Raw genomic sequence first — 25,745 nt, 5'->3', positions numbered from 1 at the left:
TGAGTGTGACATCGTTGGTATTAATGTGGGTGTGACATCGTTGGTATTAATGTGGGTGTGACATCGTTGGTATTAATGTGAGTGTGACATCGTTGGTATTAATGTGAGTGTGACATCGTTGGTATTAATGTGGGTGTGACATCGTTGGTATTAATGTGGGTGTGACATCGTTGGTATTAATGTGAGTGTGACATCGTTGGTATTAATGTGGGTGTGACATCGTTGGTATTAATGTGAGTGTGACATCGTTGGTATTAATGTGGGTGTGACATCTTTGGTATTAATGTGAGTGTGACATCGTTGGTATTAATGTGAGTGTGACATCTTTGGTATTAATGTGGGTGTGACATCTTTGGTATTAATGTGGGTGTGACATCTTTGGTATTAATGTGAGTGTGACATCTTTGGTATTAATGTGAGTGTGACATCTTTGGTATTAATGTGAGTGTGACATCTTTGGTATTAATGTGAGTGTGACATCTTTGGTATTAATATGTTTCATCATCAGAAAGAAACTCTCAGAATTATTGTTTGAACTTTATCATCAAAATTCCTTTTCGTTGACTTTTACTAACTCGCTAACCATTGGTTATTTTTTTACATTTAAAGACAGACTCCCTGCACCTTTTAGCTCGGATATTAAATATAATTATAAATATGCCAAGTGTTCGTTGCGGTATATTGGTAACTCATCACGAAACTTTCGTGTCAGAATGTTCAAGCATGAAGATGTGTCTCATAGAACTGAGTTCTTCATCTAACTCATCCTTCTCACTCTGAAATTGGGGAACTTTCACTTGCTTTAAATCGCTCGTTAAATTCCAGAAATTTTAAAATTTCGAATAAATGCTATAATTTTCTTGACTTTAGATTGTAAAGTAAAAGGACACAAGTGCAACTAATGTGACATTTATTGTGGCAACGTTTCGCTCTCCAGGAGCTTTATCAAGCCATTACAAACAATACATGGACACAGAGGGTATATAAAGGCTCAGAGTGAGGTGAATACTAGTGAGGTACCATTTCGATGTTCACTAGTGGTAGTAGTAGTAGTAGTAGTGGTAGTGACAAAAGCAATTAATTCGTACATGAGTAAAAGGATATAAAAGCTATTACTTGGGTAACATAAAAATAGGTTGGACATCGAAATGGTACCTCACTAGTATTCACCTCACTCTGAGCCTTTATATACCCTCTGTGTCCATGTATTGTTTGTAATGGCTTGATAAAGCTCCTGGAGAGAGAAACGTTGCCACAATAAATGTCACATTAGTTGCACTTGTGTCCTTTTACTTTACATATTGTCGGTAATTCTACCAACTTTATTATGACCTTAGATTGTTGGAGTTGAGTTTTATATATTCGAAAGTTGAAGTTTGAACTTAATAACATTGAAATATCTATTCAACTCTTCACTGTTAATAGCCTTTGTTTATATATATATATATATATATATATATATCCCAGTGAGAAGCCACACAACGTTGAAGATGCTCTAACCAGTAGAGTCGATGGTGTATTGGTTAGAGAATCGTGAACGTTGTGTGGCGTCCCACGGGGCTGGACAAGGAGACACGGGATCGAATCTGGGCCAGCCGCAGTTTCATTAATGACAGACATATATAAAGTAATCGCAGACAGGCAATCATAACAAGACAAGTATTGCGGTCCCATACACACAAACACACACACACACACACACACACACACACACACACACACACACACACACACACACACACACACACACACACACACACTACGGTCACAAACAGCACCCAGCGACCACCGGGAAGTACCAGAATATCACACAAGTATCTTGCAACATCATGATACTAAGTATCAGTTGGTCGCCACCCTGTCATTATATATGGCTTAACTGTACCAAGTCTGTTTGTAACCTCGTCTTTAGTAACCGGACTCTTCACAGGTTAAGTTCTCCATACCCGGGTCAGTTAAGTGGCTGGACTGACACCTGAAACCTGCCCTAATAAGCTGCCATTAAGCATGTCTTAAATTATTCCCGCAAAAGCCTTCAAGTACTTAATTAGTCTTGTCGATAGGTTGTGGCTTAGGATGTAAATGTAGGGGATGACGTAGGTACATGTGGAAGCCTCCACCAGGAAGATTCCTTGACGCCGGTGAGTGAAGGCTTTTGATCCGAGGAATTAGACCTGCTTTCCCTTTCCTTGGAACGGGCCTGGTTACTTTCCCTGTCCCCTTAGGCGATCCCTCACTTACATAAAATTAATTGTTATATACGTGGAAGGTAAGCTAGACGTCATCTTGTAGCTGAACCAACCACTGCTGAGAATGATGATGTCATGGAGAGTGAGGACCAATGGTTACCCAATGTTCACTTAGACCAGTGATGTCATACAATACAAAGCCACCCATTGGACGGATTTAAAGTCTTCCAAGTATGCCTGACACCGAATTTTGAACCGGTAATTACGCATCACATTAATGAATTCTATCTAGATTTTATAATTTAATATGATATGTACCAATCAGAGGGAATATGAGCCAAAAAACCATTGGTGCATGACTCAACGTACGTCTGTAGAAAGCAAGTGAGAGCTGGCAATTCGTCCAGCGCTGCCGGACAACATTACCTTATAAATGAGGAGGTTCTGGAGGCTGTGTTGCAGTCTGGTGTGAGTTTGTCACGAAGTCTTCACTTTCAGCGTCCTCCATCTTATTATACAATACTAGAAAGTGAGTTTGTGCATCGTCTTGTATCTCTGCTTAGGTAACCTGACTATAAAGTCTATGCCTCTCCAACCTATGTAGGATAACCCTTTACCTCCCCTGAAAAAAGACAAAAACATTCACCATCATTTATTCAGTAGCTGTCTTGCCAGAAGTGTGTAGGTGTTACAATTGACCTAGAACACAACGCTGAGCGATTTCCGGAAATAGAATTGTTTCATCCTTCACTTGCTGATCCGTCCTGGAAACTTTCATGGTGGGTCATCATGAGGTAAAACTTTCATCTAGCCTAACCCTTTATTCAGTCAAGGATGAGCCCTCCTATTCAACTTAGAGGATATATATATTTATTTAGCCTGGTGGTGAGGGGGGACGACCGGAGCTCCAACATCTCGTCACTGGTTTAGTTGTCAATCCTCAGCTAAGACTTATAAAAGAAATGATAATGTTGAGGATATTGGAGAGGCGAGACAAACACAGACGACAGTAAACATCACTTAGAAAAACACTGGTCTAGCTTCTCTTAACATCATTGCAATAATAGCTGATGCATCGACAGGTTGATGACACGTGTGCAACACCTGGATGTCTTTATTTTCAAGACGTCTCGCCCACCAGCGGCTTTTTCTATTATATATATATATATATATATATATATATATATATATATATATATATATATATATATATATATATATATATATATATAATTAAATGAGAACATCTTTTACCCGACATGAGTGTTCGTGAAAGTGTTGACAGTGGAAAGTGCACTCTCCTCCTCCCCCAAACATGTGCTCACTAGAGTGACACTTTAAAGGAAGTGCAGCAGCCAACAAGTGTTCAGTAGAGTCACAATTTATTGGGACATTTGTTTATACTGGTGAAGGTCAGCAGTGTTGTGGTGTGCTGAGTGTATTGTGAAGGTCAGCAGTGTTGTGGTGTGCTGAGTGTATTGTGAAGGTCAGCAGTGTTGTGGTGTGCTGAGTGTATTGTGAAGGTCAGCAGTGTTGTGGTGTGCTGAGTGTATTGTGAAGGTCAGCAGTGTTGTGGTGTGCTGAGTGTATTGTGAAGGTCAGCAGTGTTGTGGTGTGCTGAGTGTATTGTGAAGGTCAGCAGTGTTGTGGGGTACTGAGTGTATTGTGAAGGTCAGCAGTGTTGTGGGGTACTGAGTGTATTGTGAAGGTCAGCAGTGTTGTGGTGTGCTGAGTGTATTGTGAAGGTCAGCAGTGTTGTGGGGTGCTGAGTGTATTGTGAAGGTCAGCAGTGTTGTGGTGTGCTGAGTGTATTGTGAAGGTCAGCAGTGTTGTGGTGTGCTGAGTGTATTGTGAAGGTCAGCAGTGTTGTGGGGTACTGAGTGTATTGTGAAGGTCAGCAGTGTTGTGGGGTACTGAGTGTATTGTGAAGGTCAGCAGTGTTGTGGTGTGCTGAGTGTATTGTGAAGGTCAGCAGTGTTGTGGGGTGCTGAGTGTATTGTGAAGGTCAGCAGTGTTGTGGTGTGCTGAGTGTATTGTGAAGGTCAGCAGTGTTGTGGGGTGCTGAGTGTATTGTGAAGGTCAGCAGTGTTGTGGGGTACTGAGTGTATTGTGAAGGTCAGCAGTGTTGTGGTGTGCTGAGTGTATTGTGAAGGTCAGCAGTGTTGTGGGGTGCTGAGTGTATTGTGAAGGTCAGCAGTGTTGTGGTGTGCTGAGTGTATTGTGAAGGTCAGCAGTGTTGTGGTGTGCTGAGTGTATTGTGAAGGTCAGCAGTGTTGTGGTGTGCTGAGTGTATTGTGAAGGTCAGCAGTGTTGTGGTGTGCTGAGTGTATTGTGAAGGTCAGCAGTGTTGTGGTGTGCTGAGTGTATTGTGAAGGTCAGCAGTGTTGTGGTGTGCTGAGTGTATTGTGAAGGTCAGCAGTGTTGTGGTGTGCTGAGTGTATTGTGAAGGTCAGCAGTGTTGTGTGGTGTATTGTGAAGGTCAGCAGTGAGTGTATTGTGAAGGTCAGCAGTGTTGTGGGGTACTGAGTGTATTGTGAAGGTCAGCAGTGTTGTGGTGTGCTGAGTGTATTGTGAAGGTCAGCAGTGTTGTGGGGTACTGAGTGTATTGTGAAGGTCAGCAGTGTTGTGGTGTGCTGAGTGTATTGTGAAGGTCAGCAGTGTTGTGGTGTGCTGAGTGTATTGTGAAGGTCAGCAGTGTTGTGGTGTGCTGAGTGTATTGTGAAGGTCAGCAGTGTTGTGGTGTGCTGAGTGTATTGTGAAGGTCAGCAGTGTTGTGGTGTGCTGAGTGTATTGTGAAGGTCAGCAGTGTTGTGGTGTGCTGAGTGTATTGTGAAGGTCAGCAGTGTTGTGGTGTGCTGAGTGTATTGTGAAGGTCAGCAGTGTTGTGGTGTGCTGAGTGTATTGTGAAGGTCAGCAGTGTTGTGGTGTGCTGAGTGTATTGTGAAGGTCAGCAGTGTTGTGGTGTGCTGAGTGTATTGTGAAGGTCAGCAGTGTTGTGGTGTGCTGAGTGTATTGTGAAGGTCAGCAGTGTTGTGGTGTGCTGAGTGTATTGTGAAGGTCAGCAGTGTTGTGGTGTGCTGAGTGTATTGTGAAGGTCAGCAGTGTTGTGGTGTGCTGAGTGTATTGTGAAGGTCAGCAGTGTTGTGGTGTGCTGAGTGTATTGTGAAGGTCAGCAGTGTTGTGGTGTGCTGAGTGTATTGTGAAGGTCAGCAGTGTTGTGGTGTGCTGAGTGTATTGTGAAGGTCAGCAGTGTTGTGGTGTGCTGAGTGTATTGTGAAGGTCAGCAGTGTTGTGGGGTGCTGAGTGTATTGTGAAGGTCAGCAGTGTTGTGGTGTGCTGAGTGTATTGTGAAGGTCAGCAGTGTTGTGGGGTGCTGAGTGTATTGTGAAGGTCAGCAGTGTTGTGGTGTGCTGAGTGTATTGTGAAGGTCAGCAGTGTTGTGGTGTGCTGAGTGTATTGTGAAGGTCAGCAGTGTTGTGGTGTGCTGAGTGTATTGTGAAGGTCAGCAGTGTTGTGGTGTGCTGAGTGTATTGTGAAGGTCAGCAGTGTTGTGGTGTGCTGAGTGTATTGTGAAGGTCAGCAGTGTTGTGGTGTGCTGAGTGTATTGTGAAGGTCAGCAGTGTTGTGGTGTGCTGAGTGTATTGTGAAGGTCAGCAGTGTTGTGGTGTGCTGAGTGTATTGTGAAGGTCAGCAGTGTTGTGGTGTGCTGAGTGTATTGTGAAGGTCAGCAGTGTTGTGGTGTGCTGAGTGTATTGTGAAGGTCAGCAGTGTTGTGGTGTGCTGAGTGTATTGTGAAGGTCAGCAGTGTTGTGGTGTGCTGAGTGTATTGTGAAGGTCAGCAGTGTTGTGGTGTGCTGAGTGTATTGTGAAGGTCAGCAGTGTTGTGGTGTGCTGAGTGTATTGTGAAGGTCAGCAGTGTTGTGGTGTGCTGAGTGTATTGTGAAGGTCAGCAGTGTTGTGGTGTGCTGAGTGTATTGTGAAGGTCAGCAGTGTTGTGGTGTGCTGAGTGTATTGTGAAGGTCAGCAGTGTTGTGGTGTGCTGAGTGTATTGTGAAGGTCAGCAGTGTTGTGGTGTGCTGAGTGTATTGTGAAGGTCAGCAGTGTTGTGGTGTGCTGAGTGTATTGTGAAGGTCAGCAGTGTTGTGGTGTGCTGAGTGTATTGTGAAGGTCAGCAGTGTTGTGGGGTGCTGAGTGTATTGTGAAGGTCAGCAGTGTTGTGGTGTGCTGAGTGTATTGTGAAGGTCAGCAGTGTTGTGGGGTGCTGAGTGTATTGTGAAGGTCAGCAGTGTTGTGGTGTGCTGAGTGTATTGTGAAGGTCAGCAGTGTTGTGGGGTGCTGAGTGTATTGTGAAGGTCAGCAGTGTTGTGGTGTGCTGAGTGTATTGTGAAGGTCAGCAGTGTTGTGGGGTGCTGAGTGTATTGTGAAGGTCAGCAGTGTTGTGGGGTGCTGAGTGTATTGTGAAGGTCAGCAGTGTTGTGGGGTGCTGAGTGTATTGTGAAGGTCAGCAGTGTTGTGGGGTGCTGAGTGTATTGTGAAGGTCAGCAGTGTTGTGGTGTGCTGAGTGTATTGTGAAGGTCAGCAGTGTTGTGGGGTGCTGAGTGTATTGTGAAGGTCAGCAGTGTTGTGGTGTGCTGAGTGTATTGTGAAGGTCAGCAGTGTTGTGGGGTGCTGAGTGTATTGTGAAGGTCAGCAGTGTTGTGGTGTGCTGAGTGTATTGTGAAGGTCAGCAGTGTTGTGGGGTGCTGAGTGTATTGTGAAGGTCAGCAGTGTTGTGGTGTGCTGAGTGTATTGTGAAGGTCAGCAGTGTTGTGGGGTGCTGAGTGTATTGTGAAGGTCAGCAGTGTTGTGGTGTGCTGAGTGTATTGTGAAGGTCAGCAGTGTTGTGGGGTGCTGAGTGTATTGTGAAGGTCAGCAGTGTTGTGGGGTGCTGAGTGTATTGTGAAGGTCAGCAGTGTTGTGGTGTGCTGAGTGTATTGTGAAGGTCAGCAGTGTTGTGGGGTGCTGAGTGTATTGTGAAGGTCAGCAGTGTTGTGGTGTGCTGAGTGTATTGTGAAGGTCAGCAGTGTTGTGGGGTGCTGAGTGTATTGTGAAGGTCAGCAGTGTTGTGGTGTGCTGAGTGTATTGTGAAGGTCAGCAGTGTTGTGGGGTGCTGAGTGTATTGTGAAGGTCAGCAGTGTTGTGGTGTGCTGAGTGTATTGTGAAGGTCAGCAGTGTTGTGGGGTGCTGAGTGTATTGTGAAGGTCAGCAGTGTTGTGGTGTGCTGAGTGTATTGTGAAGGTCAGCAGTGTTGTGGGGTGCTGAGTGTATTGTGAAGGTCAGCAGTGTTGTGGTGTGCTGAGTGTATTGTGAAGGTCAGCAGTGTTGTGGGGTGCTGAGTGTATTGTGAAGGTCAGCAGTGTTGTGGTGTGCTGAGTGTATTGTGAAGGTCAGCAGTGTTGTGGGGTGCTGAGTGTATTGTGAAGGTCAGCAGTGTTGTGGTGTGCTGAGTGTATTGTGAAGGTCAGCAGTGTTGTGGTGTGCTGAGTGTATTGTGAAGGTCAGCAGTGTTGTGGTGTGCTGAGTGTATTGTGAAGGTCAGCAGTGTTGTGGTGTGCTGAGTGTATTGTGAAGGTCAGCAGTGTTGTGGTGTGCTGAGTGTATTGTGAAGGTCAGCAGTGTTGTGGTGTGCTGAGTGTATTGTGAAGGTCAGCAGTGTTGTGGTGTGCTGAGTGTATTGTGAAGGTCAGCAGTGTTGTGGGGTGCTGAGTGTATTGTGAAGGTCAGCAGTGTTGTGGTGTGCTGAGTGTATTGTGAAGGTCAGCAGTGTTGTGGTGTGCTGAGTGTATTGTGAAGGTCAGCAGTGTTGTGGTGTGCTGAGTGTATTGTGAAGGTCAGCAGTGTTGTGGTGTGCTGAGTGTATTGTGAAGGTCAGCAGTGTTGTGGTGTGCTGAGTGTATTGTGAAGGTCAGCAGTGTTGTGGTGTGCTGAGTGTATTGTGAAGGTCAGCAGTGTTGTGGTGTGCTGAGTGTATTGTGAAGGTCAGCAGTGTTGTGGTGTGCTGAGTGTATTGTGAAGGTCAGCAGTGTTGTGGTGTGCTGAGTGTATTGTGAAGGTCAGCAGTGTTGTGGTGTGCTGAGTGTATTGTGAAGGTCAGCAGTGTTGTGGGGTGCTGAGTGTATTGTGAAGGTCAGCAGTGTTGTGGTGTGCTGAGTGTATTGTGAAGGTCAGCAGTGTTGTGGGGTGCTGAGTGTATTGTGAAGGTCAGCAGTGTTGTGGTGTGCTGAGTGTATTGTGAAGGTCAGCAGTGTTGTGGGGTGCTGAGTGTATTGTGAAGGTCAGCAGTGTTGTGGTGTGCTGAGTGTATTGTGAAGGTCAGCAGTGTTGTGGTGTGCTGAGTGTATTGTGAAGGTCAGCAGTGTTGTGGTGTGCTGAGTGTATTGTGAAGGTCAGCAGTGTTGTGGTGTGCTGAGTGTATTGTGAAGGTCAGCAGTGTTGTGGTGTGCTGAGTGTATTGTGAAGGTCAGCAGTGTTGTGGGGTGCTGAGTGTATTGTGAAGGTCAGCAGTGTTGTGGTGTGCTGAGTGTATTGTGAAGGTCAGCAGTGTTGTGGGGTGCTGAGTGTATTGTGAAGGTCAGCAGTGTTGTGGTGTGCTGAGTGTATTGTGAAGGTCAGCAGTGTTGTGGGGTGCTGAGTGTATTGTGAAGGTCAGCAGTGTTGTGGTGTGCTGAGTGTATTGTGAAGGTCAGCAGTGTTGTGGGGTGCTGAGTGTATTGTGAAGGTCAGCAGTGTTGTGGTGTGCTGAGTGTATTGTGAAGGTCAGCAGTGTTGTGGGGTGCTGAGTGTATTGTGAAGGTCAGCAGTGTTGTGGTGTGCTGAGTGTATTGTGAAGGTCAGCAGTGTTGTGGGGTGCTGAGTGTATTGTGAAGGTCAGCAGTGTTGTGGTGTGCTGAGTGTATTGTGAAGGTCAGCAGTGTTGTGGGGTGCTGAGTGTATTGTGAAGGTCAGCAGTGTTGTGGTGTGCTGAGTGTATTGTGAAGGTCAGCAGTGTTGTGGGGTGCTGAGTGTATTGTGAAGGTCAGCAGTGTTGTGGTGTGCTGAGTGTATTGTGAAGGTCAGCAGTGTTGTGGGGTGCTGAGTGTATTGTGAAGGTCAGCAGTGTTGTGGTGTGCTGAGTGTATTGTGAAGGTCAGCAGTGTTGTGGGGTGCTGAGTGTATTGTGAAGGTCAGCAGTGTTGTGGTGTGCTGAGTGTATTGTGAAGGTCAGCAGTGTTGTGGGGTGCTGAGTGTATTGTGAAGGTCAGCAGTGTTGTGGGGTACTGAGTGTATTGTGAAGGTCAGCAGTGTTGTGGTGTGCTGAGTGTATTGTGAAGGTCAGCAGTGTTGTGGGGTACTGAGTGTATTGTGAAGGTCAGCAGTGTTGTGGTGTGCTGAGTGTATTGTGAAGGTCAGCAGTGTTGTGGGGTGCTGAGTGTATTGTGAAGGTCAGCAGTGTTGTGGGGTACTGAGTGTATTGTGAAGGTCAGCAGTGTTGTGGTGTGCTGAGTGTATTGCTTCTAAACCATAACAGAATTGTGTTTGTATGTATTCAGTGTAGGACCTGCTACTCGGAGCACCTCGGTTCAGTCCCCTGTGCATTTTTGTTTTTTCCTCAGTCATCTTCCCTCTCACTTTCAGTCATTTTCCCTCTCACTTTCAGTCATTTTCCCTCTCACTCTCAGTCATCTTCCCTCTCAGTCATTTTCCCACTCGCTTTCAGTCATTTTCCCCTCTCACTGTCATTTTCCCTCTCACTCTCAGTCATCTTCCCTCTCACTCTCAGTCATCTTCCCTGTCACTCTGTCATCTTCCCTCACTCTTAATCATCTTCTCTCTCTCATTCGCTTTCTAAGTCTCTTTCTCTCTCTCTCTCTCTCTCTCTCTCTCTCTCTCTCTCTCTCTCTCTCTCTCTCTCTCTCTCTCTCTCTCTCTCTCTCTCTCTCTCTCTCTCTCTCTCTCTCTCTCTCTCTCACACACACACACACACACACACACACACATTCTCCATCACTCTCCTTCGCTTTTCCTTCACACTTCCCTCCATCACTCACCTTCACACTTCCCTCGATCACTCACCTTCACACTCCCCTCCATCACTCACCTTCACACTTCCCTCCATCACTCACCTTCACACTTCCCTCCATCACTCACCTTCACACTTCCCTCCATCACTCACCTTCACACTTCCCTCCATCACTCACCTTCACACTTCCCTCCATCACTCACCTTCACACTTCCCTCCATCACTCACCTTCACACTTCCCTCCATCACTCACCTTCACACTTCCGTCCATCACTCAACTTCACACTTCCCTCCATCACTCACCTTCACACTTCCGTCCATCACTCAACTTCACACTTCCCTCCATCACTCACCTTCACACTTCCGTCCATCATTCGCCTTCACACTTCCCTCCATCACTCACCTTCACACTTCCGTCCATCACTCACCTTCACACTTCCCTCCATCACTCACCTTCACACTTCCCTCCATCACTCACCTTCACACTTCCCTCCATCACTCACCTTCACACTTCCCTCCATCACTCACCTTCACACTTCCCTCCATCACTCACCTTCACACTTCCCTCCATCACTCACCTTCACACTTCCCTCCATCACTCACCTTCACACTTCCGTCCATCACTCAACTTCACACTTCCCTCCATCACTCACCTTCACACTTCCGTCCATCACTCAACTTCACACTTCCCTCCATCACTCACCTTCACACTTCCGTCCATCATTCGCCTTCACACTTCCCTCCATCACTCACCTTCACACTTCCGTCCATCACTCACCTTCACACTTCCCTCCATCACTCACCTTCACACTACTCTCCATCACTCACCTTCACACTTCCGTCCATCACTCTCCTTCACACTTCCCCCATCACTCACCTTCACACTGCCGTCCATCACTCACCTTCACACTTCCCTCCATCACTCACCTTCACACTTCCGTCCATCACTCACCTTCACACTTCCCTCCATCACTCACCTTCACACTTCCCTCCATACTCACCTTCACACTTCCCTCCATCACTCACCTTCACACTTCCGTCCATCACTCTCCTTCACACTTCCCCCATCACTCACCTTCACACTGCCGTCCATCACTCACCTTCACACTTCCCTCCATCACTCACCTTCACACTTCCGTCCATCACTCAACTTCACACTTCCCTCCATCACTCACCTTCACACTGCCGTCCATTACTCGCCTTCACACTTCCTTCCATCACTCACTTTCACACTTCCCTCCATCACTCACCTTCACACTTCCCTCCATCACTCACCTTCACACTTCCCTCCATCACTCACCTTCACACTTCCCTCCATCACTCACCTTCACACTTCCCTCCATCACTCACCTTCACACTGCCGTCCATTACTCGCCTTCACACTTCCTTCCATCACTCACTTTCACACTTCCCTCCATCACTCACCTTCACACTTCCCTCCATCACTCACCTTCACACTTCCCTCCATCACTCACCTTCACACTTCCCTCCATCACTCTCCTTCACACTTCCCTCCATCACTCTCCTTCACACTTCCCTCCATCACTCTCCTTCACACTTCCCTCCATCACTCTCCTTCACACTTCCCTCCATCACTCACCTTCACACTTCCCTCCATCACTCACCTTCACACTTCCCTCCATCACTCACCTTCACACTTCCCTCCATCACTCACCTTCACACTTCCCTCCATCACTCACCTTCACACTTCCCTCCATCACTCACCTTCACACTTCCCTCCATCACTCACCTTCACACTTCCCTCCATCACTCACCTTCACACTTCCCTCCATCACTCTCCTTCACACTTCCCTCCATCACTCACCATCACACTTCCCTCCATCACTCTCCTTCACACTTCCCTCCATCACTCACCATCACACTTCCCTCCATCACTCACCTTCACACTTCCCTCCATCACTCACCTTCACACTTCCCTCCATCACTCTCCTTCACACTTCCCTCCATCACTCACCATCACACTTCCCTCCATCACTCACCTTCACACTTCCCTCCATCACTCACCATCACACTTCCCTCCATCACTCACCTTCACACTTCCCTCCATCACTCACCTTCACACTTCCCTCCATCACTCACCTTCACACTTCCCTCCATCACTCACCTTCACACTTCCCTCCATCACTCACCTTCACACTTCCCTCCATCACTCACCTTCACACTTCCCTCCATCACTCACCTTCACACTTCCCTCCATCACTCACCTTCACACTTCCCTCTCACTGGTGACCCGGAAATAGTGTTGCTTATAGAAGCTTTCCCGTTATATTCACGATGCATATTTTATCATCCCCTTTCTCTTTCTCTTCTGTGTTTAGTTACCCGTTTGTGGCTACAAGGGGTCGAGTCTCAGTTCTTGGTCCCATCACTTAACTTGGCGTTGCCTGATTCACTCCTAGCCTCTTGGGCCCTGTTATACCTGTTCTTAAAGATATATATATATATATATATATATATATATATATATATATATATATATATATATATATATATATATATATATATATATAGAGAGAGAGAGAGAGAGAGAGAGAGAGAGAGAGAGAGAGAAAGAGAGAGAGAGTTAGTCTTCCCAGCTTCTTCGTCCAGGTTATTCAGCTTCCTGATCACCCTGAGGCTGAATAATTCCTGATAATTAACTTACAGGTGTATCGTTTTGTGTGTGTGTGTGTGTGTGTGTGTGTGTGTGTGTGTGTGTGTGTGTGTGTGTGTGTGTGTGTACTCCACTATCTGCAGCTTCACAAGTCAAGTCTCCGTTGCTGGACCCGCCTCTTAGATGGCCGACAACGGTTTATGTAATACAAGTGCGCTTGTGTGGATTTCCAGCACATGCTTCAGCAAGTTTTCTGTATTATCTTTAAATATAAAGCATCTCCGGAGGGGGGTGCGAGATGTCACTTCTGGGGGGGAGGGGGGGGAGGGGTGTTACGACGAAGAGTCCTAATGAAAAGCCCAATTCCGTTTATTTTACAAAACACTTTCCTGACCTGAACACATATAGAAGATTAACTCTATGTGTTATTACTTCTGTAGAGGGTACAATATTAATCCAACATTTCCCAGGGTTGCGGGACATAAACAAGGTTGGAAACCCCTGCTGAACGAAAGATGTACTGATGTTCTGCCCATCAGTTTCCTTCACCTCAACCTAGAAGTTTCTGTTTATGTAAAATACTTCCCAAAAGAAAATTCTGTTGGATATAGAAAACCAATTACATAAAATAGCGTTCTTCTTACTGGAACTTTACCAACAAATAGCTTCAACGGGAACCAAAATGAACGCCCGTTTTTTGTGCATTCATCAAAAGATGAGAGGAAGCTTATTATCACCCTTAAAACTTAATATAAACTCTTTTGTGTGGGACGTGAGAGGCGTAAACAAGGGAAGTGAAGCTAGACTGGGTCACTTAAATGTCAGAGTGTTGAAAGTGTGGTGGAAGCTGAGGCACGAGTGAGGGTCTGAAACAGATGTGTTGAGGTGACAAGGGTTTGAGAAAGACCTGCCAAGCATGTGCCACTAGACCTATCTGAGGTCTCCTTATATGTTTTTCTGTTCTTAAAGTCGAAATTACGAGGTTAACTTCTAGTAATGTAATAAATGACAATGGTGAAGTTAGTGATGATGTCTTGCGTAATTTGTAATCGGTCAGGTCTAGACGGAAAGGTCATCATAAGCTTCCCTCTCCTATGAGCGAGATATTCGTGAATGGTATCTTAGAGACATGATGGAGGAAATGACAGTGGTGACAACAGTGATGGTGTCTTGGAGACATGATGGAGGAAATGACAGTGGTGACAAAAGTGGTGGTGTCTTGGAGACATGATGGAGGAAATGACAGTGGTGACAACAGTGATGGTGTCATGGGGACCAACTCGTGGAAATGCCGGTAATGGTGTTCAGATTTTGTAGGGACTATGAGTCCTTATATACCATTTAAATGCTTACTAGTGATGCTAGTACTATTGCTAGTTAATGAACGGGTGAGGCTCGAAGCCGCCGTAGATTAGTCCTAAAACTAGTGCTAGCTACATAGTAAGTAATAGTGGTGCTAGAAACATAGCTATTAATAGTGGTGCTAGCAGCATATCTAATAATAGTGGTGGTAGCAGCATAGCTAATAATAGGGCTAGCAGCATATCTAGTAAAAGTGGTACTAGCAGCATATCTAGTAATAGTGCTAGTAGCATATCGAGTAATGGTGCTAGCAGCAAAGCTAGCAATGATGCTAGCAGCACAGCTAGTAATAGTGGTGCTAGAAGCATAACTAGTAATAGTGGTGATAGCAGCACAGTTAGCAGTGATAGTGCAGGAACCATAGATAATATTAGTAAGTTATGTTAGCAGCATAACTAGAAATAATATAGAAGAAATAGCAGTAGAGGTCAGAGAAGCACAGAGGAATATACGAATTTATGCGAAGGTTAGAAAATAAGTTAAATCATGGTCTAAATAGAAGCTATATATCGGGAATACTATACCAACGCTCAGTTGGAAAAACAAAAACTCAAGTCTTATCAAGCAAGATCTGTAAGTTACGACAATCCTAAGGCTCTCTCCATATACTACAGTTGTCTTAACACCCCCCTCCCCCTCCCTCCATCCCTGCTAAGGGAATTGCTGTCAGACAAGAACATAAAACGATGCAAGTACTAGACACGGCTATTGTAATTATAGATTACTAAGCAGTGTCCTGTTAGCTACCGACTCAAACTAGATTTAACTGTGTACCTCGTCCTTCAAGGAGGGGGAGAACCCAACAAAGGAAGCTTGGTGTCCACACGACCACAACATCAACTCCACACTACGCCACCACACTCTCCACTCTAAGTCGTGTTGTGGCAGCAATACTGGGAAAAGAAACAATGATGCTGCAACAGTACTGGCTTTCATTATTATTAGAGTAGTGATTCTCTCTCTCTCTCTCTCTCTCTCTCTCTCTCTCACTCACCATCCTACGACCAAGTCATCAGTACTTTGAATTCTTATGGTACCGACAAGATGATGAATAAGACATGAGGGACACCAAAGCCAGTCAGTGGCTTTGTCAGTTCATGCAGAGGTTATTTGAAGGTTTTGAAACCGAAGACGATAGAAAACGAAGTGATCAGTCCCTCAGCCTAGATGATGGTGTTGAAACTGGTGACGGTAGAAGACGAGGTAATCAGTCCCTCAGCCTAGAGGAAAGTATTCATCACCGTAGTTTTGATGAATTTGAATCTTAGTATAGATGATGCCTTCTGCTACCCTGAGGCCCAATTCTTGGAATGACTTACTTATCCTGCCCACGGTGATGACGATGTGTATTGCTACACTTCATATAAGAACATAAGAAGGAGCACGACAACAGGCCTACTGGTCTACAAGCAAGTGATACTTTATAGGTGCTATCCTGACCACCTTCTGCGAGACTTAATGACCTCACTGACCTCAAACATTATGACTAAGAATTAAGATTGCTAGGCAGGTCCAAGTCACACTCGCTGAAGGAGGAAGGAACACTGCAGCAGGCAAGAGATCATCTTCCTCCTGCCTATGCTTCAGATTCATCAATACTGCGCTGGCAAATATCATCATCTAGGATGATAAACTCGTCTTCTACTGTCTCTGATGGGAATACCTTCAAATAATCTCTGTCTTGAACTGATACAACCACTGTGTTCGTCATTCTGAATTCTTAGTGAACCTCGCATATCATGTTAACTCCAAATTGCGCACACAGAAACACCATAGAAATAACACAAAAAAACAAATGAACCATGACTCACGAAATCGTAATGACACGATTGCAAACAAACCATACCACGGGTGGGGTTAGAACCCGCGATCAGAGAGTCTCAAAAATAAACCATGGTACGGGTGGGGATTGAACTCCATATAAGACACAATAACACCATGTAACACAACACCATGTAACACAACACCATGTAACAACACCATGTAACACAATAACACCACATAACGCACAATAACACCACATAACGCGGTACCTTCACATAACATTCGTAAACAAGTGCAGGAAAAATGCCTGACCACCAGTCAGCAACAGAGTTTAAAGGTTAATTTAAATATATAAATTAAATTCCTCACTTTAAATGACGAAAATTTAAAAACTTGAAGTGTTGAGTTTCAGTTAGCATCGTTCACACCTTGAACGATGCTAACTGAAACTCATTATTAAATATTATAGTTAAATATGAGTTTGAATACCGAAGTTAAATACCGCTGAAGACCGAGTGTTTAAATAACAGGAATTTAACAGCAGCTGTAAGCGAGAGGTGAAGACAACAATCATTAGGACATCTGGGGAAGTGCTAAACCCGTTAGGGCCATAAAGCACCTGAGGAACAGGAGGCAGTCGGGTTCAATCCAAGGAGAAAGATAGTAGACATATTTCTTTCGATCAATTTCCTAGTATCAACGGGGCCAGAGGACAGTTTCTAGCCCGGCGACAAACAATTAGAGAGAAAGAAAAAACGAAGGATTTCAGAAAAAAATAGGTGAAGGGTGTAAACACAAGCTGATGCCAGACGTATGAGAAATATCTATATCTAAGAAATGTTATAGCTAATATACCCTTTTTTGGGGGGTACGATGACATAGTCATTACCGAGCGTTAAATAATATATGTAACTATTTAATTAATTTCATTCTTACCAAAATACTTTCTTCTATCGTTAAGAAGTAATAATTAAGTCAATGGAAATTTGGCAACACAGGGAGACAGATGAGTCTATGAATGACGCCGTAAGTTGTAGCTGCTGCTAATTCTGTTATTTTTTAAACGGGTGGACCGGTAAGCCAGCGAGAGGCCTCTGTCAGATGACCAAAAGCTCCTGCCCGGGCCGGTCATCATATGACCAAGACCCGCGTCAGGAAATACTGCTGTACACTAACGGCCCCCTTCAAGGCAGGCGAAATTGCTGACCTGGAGAGTGTACAAAGAACTTTCACGGCACACATATGTACGATAAGGCACCAAAATTACTGGGAACGATTGAAGACCGTTGATCTGTATTCCCTGGATTATTATTATAATCAAGGGGAAGCTCTAAACCCGTAGGATTATACAGCGCCTGGGGGGGATGTGGAAGGCATTCAGGCTTAATTCGGGGAACTGGAGCACAGATCCAATTCCCTAAATCAAGAGCCCCTCACCAACATCAAGGAACCTTCCCTGAGGGGTGTATTCCCTGGGGCGCAGGCGAGAAAGCTACATGATAATATACACTTGGAAAATCCTAGAGGGATTAGTACCAAACTTGCACACGAAAATCACTCCCTATGAAAGCAAAAGACTCGGCAGGAGGTGCAATATTTTCCCTTTGAAAAGCAGGGGCGCCACGAGTACACTGAGAGACAACACAGTAAGTGTCAGGGGCCCAAGACTGCCTCCCAGCATACATAAGGGGGATTACCAATAGACCCCTGGCTGTCTTCAAGAAGGCACTGGACAGGCCTCTAAAGTCAGTACCTGACCAACCGGGCTGTGGTTCGTACGTCAGTTTGCGTGCGGCCAACAGTAACAGCCTGGTCTCAGACCGAGCCGAGGGGGCGTTGACCCCCGAAACCCTATCCAGGGAAACTCCAGGTTAAATCCTTGCAAGTCTTTGGTGTAAAAATATTCTCTCTCTCTCTCTCTCTCTCTCTCTCTCTCTCTCTCTCTCTCTCTCTCTCTCTCTCTCTCTCTCTCTCTCTCTCTCTCTCAATCTCTCTGTCTCTCTCTCTTTCTCTCTCTTCCTCCCCTCTCTCTCCCCCTCTCTCTCTGTTTCGTGCTGGAAGCTGGACTTATTGTCAGCTTCCTGGTGATTGTGATTCTTATTAGTTGTTTTTTGCTCTTCGACCTTGTGAGGTTGTGGGGCGTTGAGCAGCGACTTGTCTCAGAGAGAGAGAGAGAGAGAGAGAGAGAGAGAGAGAGAGAGAGAGAGAGAGAGAGAGAGAGAGAGAGAGAGAGAGTGGGGGGGAGGGACGACGGGATAAAGCAGTGAATGAACAAAAAGTCAATATGATTATGACACTAAAGGGTGAAAATGATTCAGTTGCAAAAGTTATTTCAACTGATTTATAAAATTTTATCTACGATACGAACGCTTCACAAGCGTTTTAAAATATTATTGCGAGAATAGACAAATTCCCGGAAGATCAAGGCACTTACCATTGTCAGATTGTCGGATGACGGAGGCCAGCATCAACGTCAGACTCCAGGAGAATTTAGACAGACCTCAGTGGAATGTGGAATGATTGATGTGTATGAAAAAAAAGGTTGACGTTGCATGAAAAAAAGCTTGCAATCAGCCATAATGCGGTGCAGCGCGCGTGGAGAGCGGCACTGTGCCAGAATGAGCAAGAGGTATGGATAGGGAGGCACTCTGTTAGAAACTCATGTGTATGTTTAGTCTGGTGTTGGCACTAGCGTGCCAACACCACCACCTGCCAGTCACGCGTGTGGTGCCCTCGTGAGGTACATACCAAAACAAACGGCTTAATCACTTTTGCTTGTTGTGAGTCGACTAGCTTAGCCGCTTTTGTTGCAAGGGATGTGTCAGAGTTGGAAAATAATTGAATGCAAGTACAAGATGGCTGGAAATGTGCGCTTCAGAGATAGCAGGTTTAGTAACAAAGTCAACCATCTCTCAACTGAATATGCGTGACTCTGCACCCAGCAGCACACACACGACTAGGTACGCAACAGCACACATATACACGACTACATACGCAGCAGCACACACCTAGTAGTATGTAATTTATTGAGCTATTCCTGTAATTTAATGAGCATTGGAAAGCGAGCATTGCATATTTCAATGACCGGAAATGAATTCAAGAATACAGAACATCATCGTAAGCTCCCCTCTTCTATGTGCGGATTATTTGTGTATAAAGAAAGTCACATTAAACATACGTCTCAGTGACGTTTGTATTACCTACAACATTTAGCGAAAGGAGATAGAAATCTCGCCACTATCTATATAAAAGAAAGTCACATTAAACATACGTCTCAGTGACGTTTGTATTACCTACAACATTTAGCGAAAGGAGATAGAAATCTCGCCACTATCTATATAAAAGAAAGTCACATTAAACATACGTCTCAGTGACGTTTGTATTACCTACAACATTTAGCGAAAGGAGATAGAAATCTCGCCACTATCTATATAAAAAAAAATAGCTTTGAAACCAGTATCAGTGCGGGTAAAAAAGATCAGTGTATATCGGTACTTGTAATGCACGATGCTGTTAGTGCATGGAAGGTGTTCAGACGACAGGAAGTGGGAAAGATATTTAGTTTACGGTGAAATCTTTATTGCGAAGTTACGTCTAGGACCGAACTTTTTCAAATATATTATGACATTTAGCATGGTCCTGGACGAAACGTTCAGCACCAGGATGGTGTTCATCGTTTTGAGTGCAACTTTAAAGACGTGTAAAACCGTACAGCGAAAGTCTGTGTGTAAGATCCGCGGAGTGATGGACGGACATAACTTGCAAACCGTATCTGGATCGACGTATAAAAATACATACATTACATACACCGAAATGTTTGGATAGTTTAGTCCATTTTTCAGAATAACTATGCAAATTACAAGTTAGTGTGAGTATATTTTAAATTTTTTCACGAATTTAGTAATGTAGATAAAAAAACAAGATAACACCTGAATATAAGTGATGCCATACCAGACTCCACATAGATACTTAGCTCAGGAAAGACGCAAGAAGTAGTAAATCCAAGATGACCTAACTACTGAAGAAGGCCAAGACTAAGAAGTGTGACGGAGGAGGCAGAGTGCATATGACAACTTTAATCTAGTTTGAAGTAGATTAAAGAATTAGATAAGTATAATAGAGACGTCGTAACTAAGCCCTGTAAAAGATAGGGTCAAGTTTTGAATGGTTTTGCGCATTCTGACACCCTGGTTATAGTGGAATAATGGCACAAATGGAACATTTGGAACTTTCCTATATATATATATATATATATATATATATATATATATATATATATATATATATATATATATATATATATATATATATATATATATATATATATATATTTATTTTTTTATTTTTTTTTTTACTCTTTACGTTGGGCTGAGAAAATTCAAAATAAGCCAAGCGTCTCATAATAAAAAATCAAAAGCATTTGTATCTTTATTTCAGTTTGTTAATACTGTCTTCCTCAACGTGTTCCCATGAAACAATATTCAGAGGTTTGGGCAACCATTGAACAAAGGCACTTAAGATGAGCCTCAGTAACTTGAGAGACGGTGACAAATGATTTAGAAAAGTAACACGATAAATGAAAATGTTGCATCCTTCAACATGAGAGACTATATTAAGTAGAACATTGGTGCAACAACACAACAACGGTACATTTCCCGGCTAGCATCATTGCACAAATCTTCACCCATTAATCATTCTCCTGAGGCCTTCTGCAACACACTTGCTATTGCAATGTGTAGAACTCTACGACATAAGTTGCATTCCTACATACATATAATTTAATGATATTATGAAACCAGTTTTGGACAAGACAATTCTGAGACACACGCACCTGTCTTGTAACACCGTATTACAGGATGGATATAAATTCTCTGGAAAATGTACAAAGGAGGATGACAAAGTTGATCCCATGTATCAGAAACCTTCTCTATGAGGATAGACTAAGGGCCCTGAATCTGCACTCTCTAGAAAGACGTAGAATTAGGGGGGATATGATTGAGGTGTATAAATGGAAGACAGGAATAAATAAAGGGGATGTAAATAGTGTGCTGAAAATATCTAGCCTAGACAGGACTCGCAGCAATGGTTTTAAGTTGGAAAAATTCAGATTCAGGAAGGATATAGGAAAGTACTGGTTTGGTAATAGAGTTGTGGATGAGTGGAACAAACTCCCGAGTACAGTTATAGAGGCCACAACGTTGTGTAGCTTTAAAAATAGGTTGGATAAATACATGAGTGGATGTGGGTGGGTGTGAGTTGGACCTGATAGCTTGTGCTACCAGGTCGGTTGCCGTGTTCCTCCCTTAAGTCAATGTGACCTGACCTGACTAGGTTGGGTGCATTGGCTTAAGCCGGTAGGAGACTTGGACCTGCCTCGCATGGGCCAGTAGGCCTTCTGCAGTGTTCCTTCGTTCTTATGTTCTTATAAAACACGCACTTGAAAAGAGCGTGCAGGTAATTTTTACGTGCAAAAAAAGAGGGGAATTACCAGGGAGAACAAAGCTAAACAATTTTGTGAGATCCTGGTATCATATATATATATATATATATATATATATATATATATATATATATATATATATATATATATATATATATATATATATATATATATATATATGCAGGCTTTTATATATTTAATTTCGTTAGATTATATTTTTGAATATTCAAAATTCTATTACGTGTATTCATATGCATTGTTTCTTCCCAACAGATGACCATTATGACCACCTGTACCATCCTGTGTGTCCTGGTGCTGGCTTGTGCTGGTGAGTTGCTGCCGCACGTAGACGCTGGCAGGTAGAAGGAAAGGTAGAGAGGTGGGAGGGAGGTAGAAGGAAAGGTAGAGAGTTGGGAGGGAGGTAGAAGGAAATGTAGATAGGTGGGAAGGAGGTAGAAGAAGTAAGAGAAGATGGGAGGTAAGTAAAAGCAGACTTAGAGACCATGGAGGGGACAGAAAGACAGGAATGACGAGCAGTGTGGTGAGGAATGACGAGCAGTGTGGTGAGGAATGACGAGCAGTGTGGTGAGGAATGACGAGCAGCGTGGTGAGGAATGACGAGCAGTGTGGTGAGGAATGACGAGCAGTGTGGTGAGGAATGACGAGCAGTGTGGTGAGGAATGACGAGCAGTGTGGTGAGGAATGACGAGCAGTGTGGTGAGGAATGACGAGCAGTGTGGTGAGGAATGACGAGCAGCGTGGTGAGGAATGACGAGCAGTGTGGTGAGGAATGACGAGCAGTGTGGTGAGGAATGACGAGCAGTGTGGTGAGGAATGACGAGCAGTGTGGTGAGGAATGACGAGCAGTGTGGTGAGGAATGACGAGCAGCGTGGTGAGGAATGACGAGCAGTGTGGTGAGGAATGACGAGCAGTGTGGTGAGGAATGACGAGCAGTGTGGTGAGGAATGACGAGCAGTGTGGTGAGGAATGACGAGCAGTGTGGTGAGGAATGACGAGCAGTGTGGTGAGGAATGACGAGCAGTGTGGTGAGGAATGATGAGCAGTGTGGTGAGGAATGACGAGCAGTGTGGTGAGGAATGACGAGCAGTGTGGTGAGGAATGACGAGCAGTGTGGTGAGGAATGACGAGCAGTGTGGTGAGGAATGACGAGCAGTGTGGTGAGGAATGACGAGCAGTGTGGTGAGGAATGACGAGCAGTGTGGTGAGGAATGACGAGCAGTGTGGTGAGGAATGACGAGCAGTGTGGTGAGGAATGACGAGCAGTGTGGTGAGGAATGACGAGCAGTGTGGTGAGGAATGACGAGCAGTGTGGTGAGGAATGACGAGCAGTGTGGTGAGGAATGACGAGCAGTGTGGTGAGGAATGACGAGCAGTGTGGTGAGGAATGACGAGCAGCGTGGTGAGGAATGACGAGCAGCGTGGTGAGGAATGACGAGCAGCGTGGTGAGGAATGACGAGCAGTGTGGTGAGGAATGACGAGCAGTGTGGTGAGGAATGACGAGCAGCGTGGTGAGGAATGACGAGCAGCGTGGTGAGGAATGACGAGCAGCGTGGTGAGGAATGACGAGCAGTGTGGTGAGGAATGACGAGCAGTGTGGTGAGGAATGACGAGCAGTGTGGTGAGGAATGACGAGCAGTGTGGTGAGGAATGACGAGCAGTGTGGTGAGGAATGACGAGCAGTGTGGTGAGGAATAACGAGCAGTGTGGTGAGGAATGACGAGCAGTGTGGTGAGGAATGACGAGCAGTGTGGTGAGGAATGACGAGCAGTGTGGTGAGGAATGACGAGCAGTGTGGTGAGGAATGACGAGCAGTGTGGTGAGGAATGACGAGCAGTGTGGTGAGGAATGACGAGCAGTGTGGTGAGGAATGACGAGCAGTGTGGTGAGGAATGACGAGCAGTGTGGTGAGGAATGACGAGCAGCGTGGTGAGGAATGACGAGCAGCGTGGTGAGGAATGACGAGCAGCGTGGTGAGGAATGACGAGCAGTGTGGTGAGGAATGACGAGCAGTGTGGTGAGGAATGACGAGCAGTGTGGTGAGGAATGACGAGCAGTGTGGTGAGGAATGACGAGCAGTGTGGTGAGGAATGACGAGCAGTGTGGTGAGGAATGACGAGCAGTGTGGTGAGGAATGACGAGCAGTGTGGTGAGGAATGACGAGCAGTGTGGTGAGGAATGACGAGCAGTGTGGTGAGGAATGACGAGCAGTGTGGTGAGGAATGACGAGCAGTGTGCTGAGGAATGACGAGCAGTGTAGTTTAGTGCAGTTAAAGTAGACTGAAACTGCTGAAAGATCTAACCTGCGAAAATAAAATTTAAATGTATAAATTTAGATTTCAAAAATATTCGAGAAATATTAAAATAATAATAATAATAATAATATCATTATCATTATTATTATTATTATTATTATCATCATCATCATCATCATCATCATCATTACTGATTATTAATGAGTGTTGGTGCACAGGTACATTGAGCACTGCACAGGAGACCAAGTGCATAGGAGATGATTTCAACTGTGGCGACAAATGCATTCCTTCTTCCTTCGTCTGTGATGGCCACTTCGACTGTGGCAACGGCAAGGATGAGGTGAGTGACGGACAGAACCTGGGAGGACGAGAGAGTGGGAGAAGAAGAATGGGAGGAGATGGATCTGGTAGAGGACATGTGAGGAGGAAATGACATACGAGGAGGCGAGGACGTGCGGGAAGAGGACACAGGAAAAAAATACATGAATGTTGGAATACGGGACAAGGAATGGGTTAAAAGGAAGAGAAGGGTACGGGAGAAGGGGGCGGAATTGGAAATGAGACTTGAGTACGAGAGGGAGGCATAAGGGAGAGGATAAAAAAAAATGTTTGAGAAGGAGAAATAAGGAATGGAATAGGAAAAGAATGTGTTTTATAGGACGATAGAGAAGAGACATGAAGGAGGATGGAAATAAAGGGAGTTGCAGCCACCCCAGGAACATTATTCCAAGTACTCTTAATAATTTAATACAATGAAGTAACGTCAGGTAAACTAATAAATATTAGAAAAATGAGTTAAAAAACAACATGGAACAATAATAGAAAATTAATAATTTATAAAAGTCTTAGTGTTAGAATTACCGAGTTGATAGATCAGTCAACTGTGTCTTATCAAGCATATAATTATAAAGTTCGTGTGTGAATTATGAATAGAAAAATACTATATATATACTGACAGGTATGTTTCCTTTAGTTTATATATGATTAAAAGGATTAAATTGTTCTTGTCGTGTGGTGAAAATGTTAGGTGTAGCTTTAATGACCCTCGTGTAATCGATAGGCTTTAAACACATTAACCAACCAAAACAAATAACGGGGAAAAATGTTAACCTTAGATATTTTTAATTTATGCTAGCCCATGACAACTAAACTTATCGGGTCATCCTTCTCATATCAGGTGAACTGCAAGAAGGTGTCTGCAGCTGCAGCCCCACCCGTTGCTTTCCGTGACGACGCACCAACCTTCCCTCTGGAGTTCGGTGATTAACCTTCCTGAAGAGGAGCTCAGTGATGCTGCGGGAAGTGTGGAGCGTCACTTGTGCGGAAGGGGCGTGTGTGGAGATGCTGGAGTTGGGTGGGTGTCTGTGGACAAGAGAAAAGACCGCAAAAGAAATTTAGACTCGTGGGATACTGAGAGGAAGTGTGAAGAATGGTTAAAAGTTGGGCGGCTTGTATGAGGTGGGAGAAGAAGTTATTAAGGAAACGTTATAGTTGATGGCTCCTGGAAGCAATATGATGCTATTGTCTAAATGTGTGGTGAGATTAGTGGTACAATTAGCAGTAATATTGTCAAGGGATGCTGTCCTGGAGGAGGTTACGTCTCGAGGTCAACATAACACAACTGAGCCCCAGAGAAGTATTAGTTGGAAAATCAAAAGTTACGTTAACTACCGCAGCGGCAAATGTGTATATAGAGCGCAGACACACACACACACACACACACACACACACACACACACACACACACACACACACACACACACACACACACACACACACACACACACACATACACACAACATAATCACTGCAGATCTGTTCATTAAATTTTCCAGCGCTCTTGCTGTCTCTCTCAGTCATATTACAATACATCTCACAACGTTTTCAAAACATGCAAGAAGTGCTGCCTTCTCCCGGGTATAAAATTGTCTAAGTATTGACTCTGTTAGCCACAAATTCCTTCCTGGAGAAGGAACGACAGTGCAACGCTGTGAGGTCCATCATCTTTGTGTCAAATATAGTAATACATTTTTTTATTGTAAATATAACTTTTTTAAATACCC

General features: G+C 44.5%; 1 protein-coding gene across 1 annotated transcript; it reads left to right on the top strand.

Annotated features, from left to right (window-relative positions):
* The first annotated feature begins 2,656 nt into the window (after positions 1-2,656).
* Positions 2,657-25,470, top strand: LOC128692639 (subgroup A Rous sarcoma virus receptor pg950). The gene is made up of 4 exons (XM_053781873.2): positions 2,657-2,718; positions 21,681-21,735; positions 23,901-24,022; positions 24,860-25,470. Exons 2-4 carry the CDS (start codon positions 21,681-21,683, stop codon positions 24,947-24,949), a joined length of 267 nt encoding a protein of 88 aa, XP_053637848.1. The 5' UTR covers positions 2,657-2,718; the 3' UTR covers positions 24,950-25,470.
* The last annotated feature ends 275 nt before the right edge of the window (positions 25,471-25,745 follow it).

The sequence above is a fragment of the Cherax quadricarinatus genome, chromosome 6, assembly GCF_038502225.1.
Source record: "Cherax quadricarinatus isolate ZL_2023a chromosome 6, ASM3850222v1, whole genome shotgun sequence".
NCBI lineage: Eukaryota > Metazoa > Arthropoda > Malacostraca > Decapoda > Parastacidae > Cherax > Cherax quadricarinatus.
The sequence above is the reverse complement of the archived record's forward strand: the minus strand, read 5'-3'. Positions and strand labels throughout refer to the sequence as shown.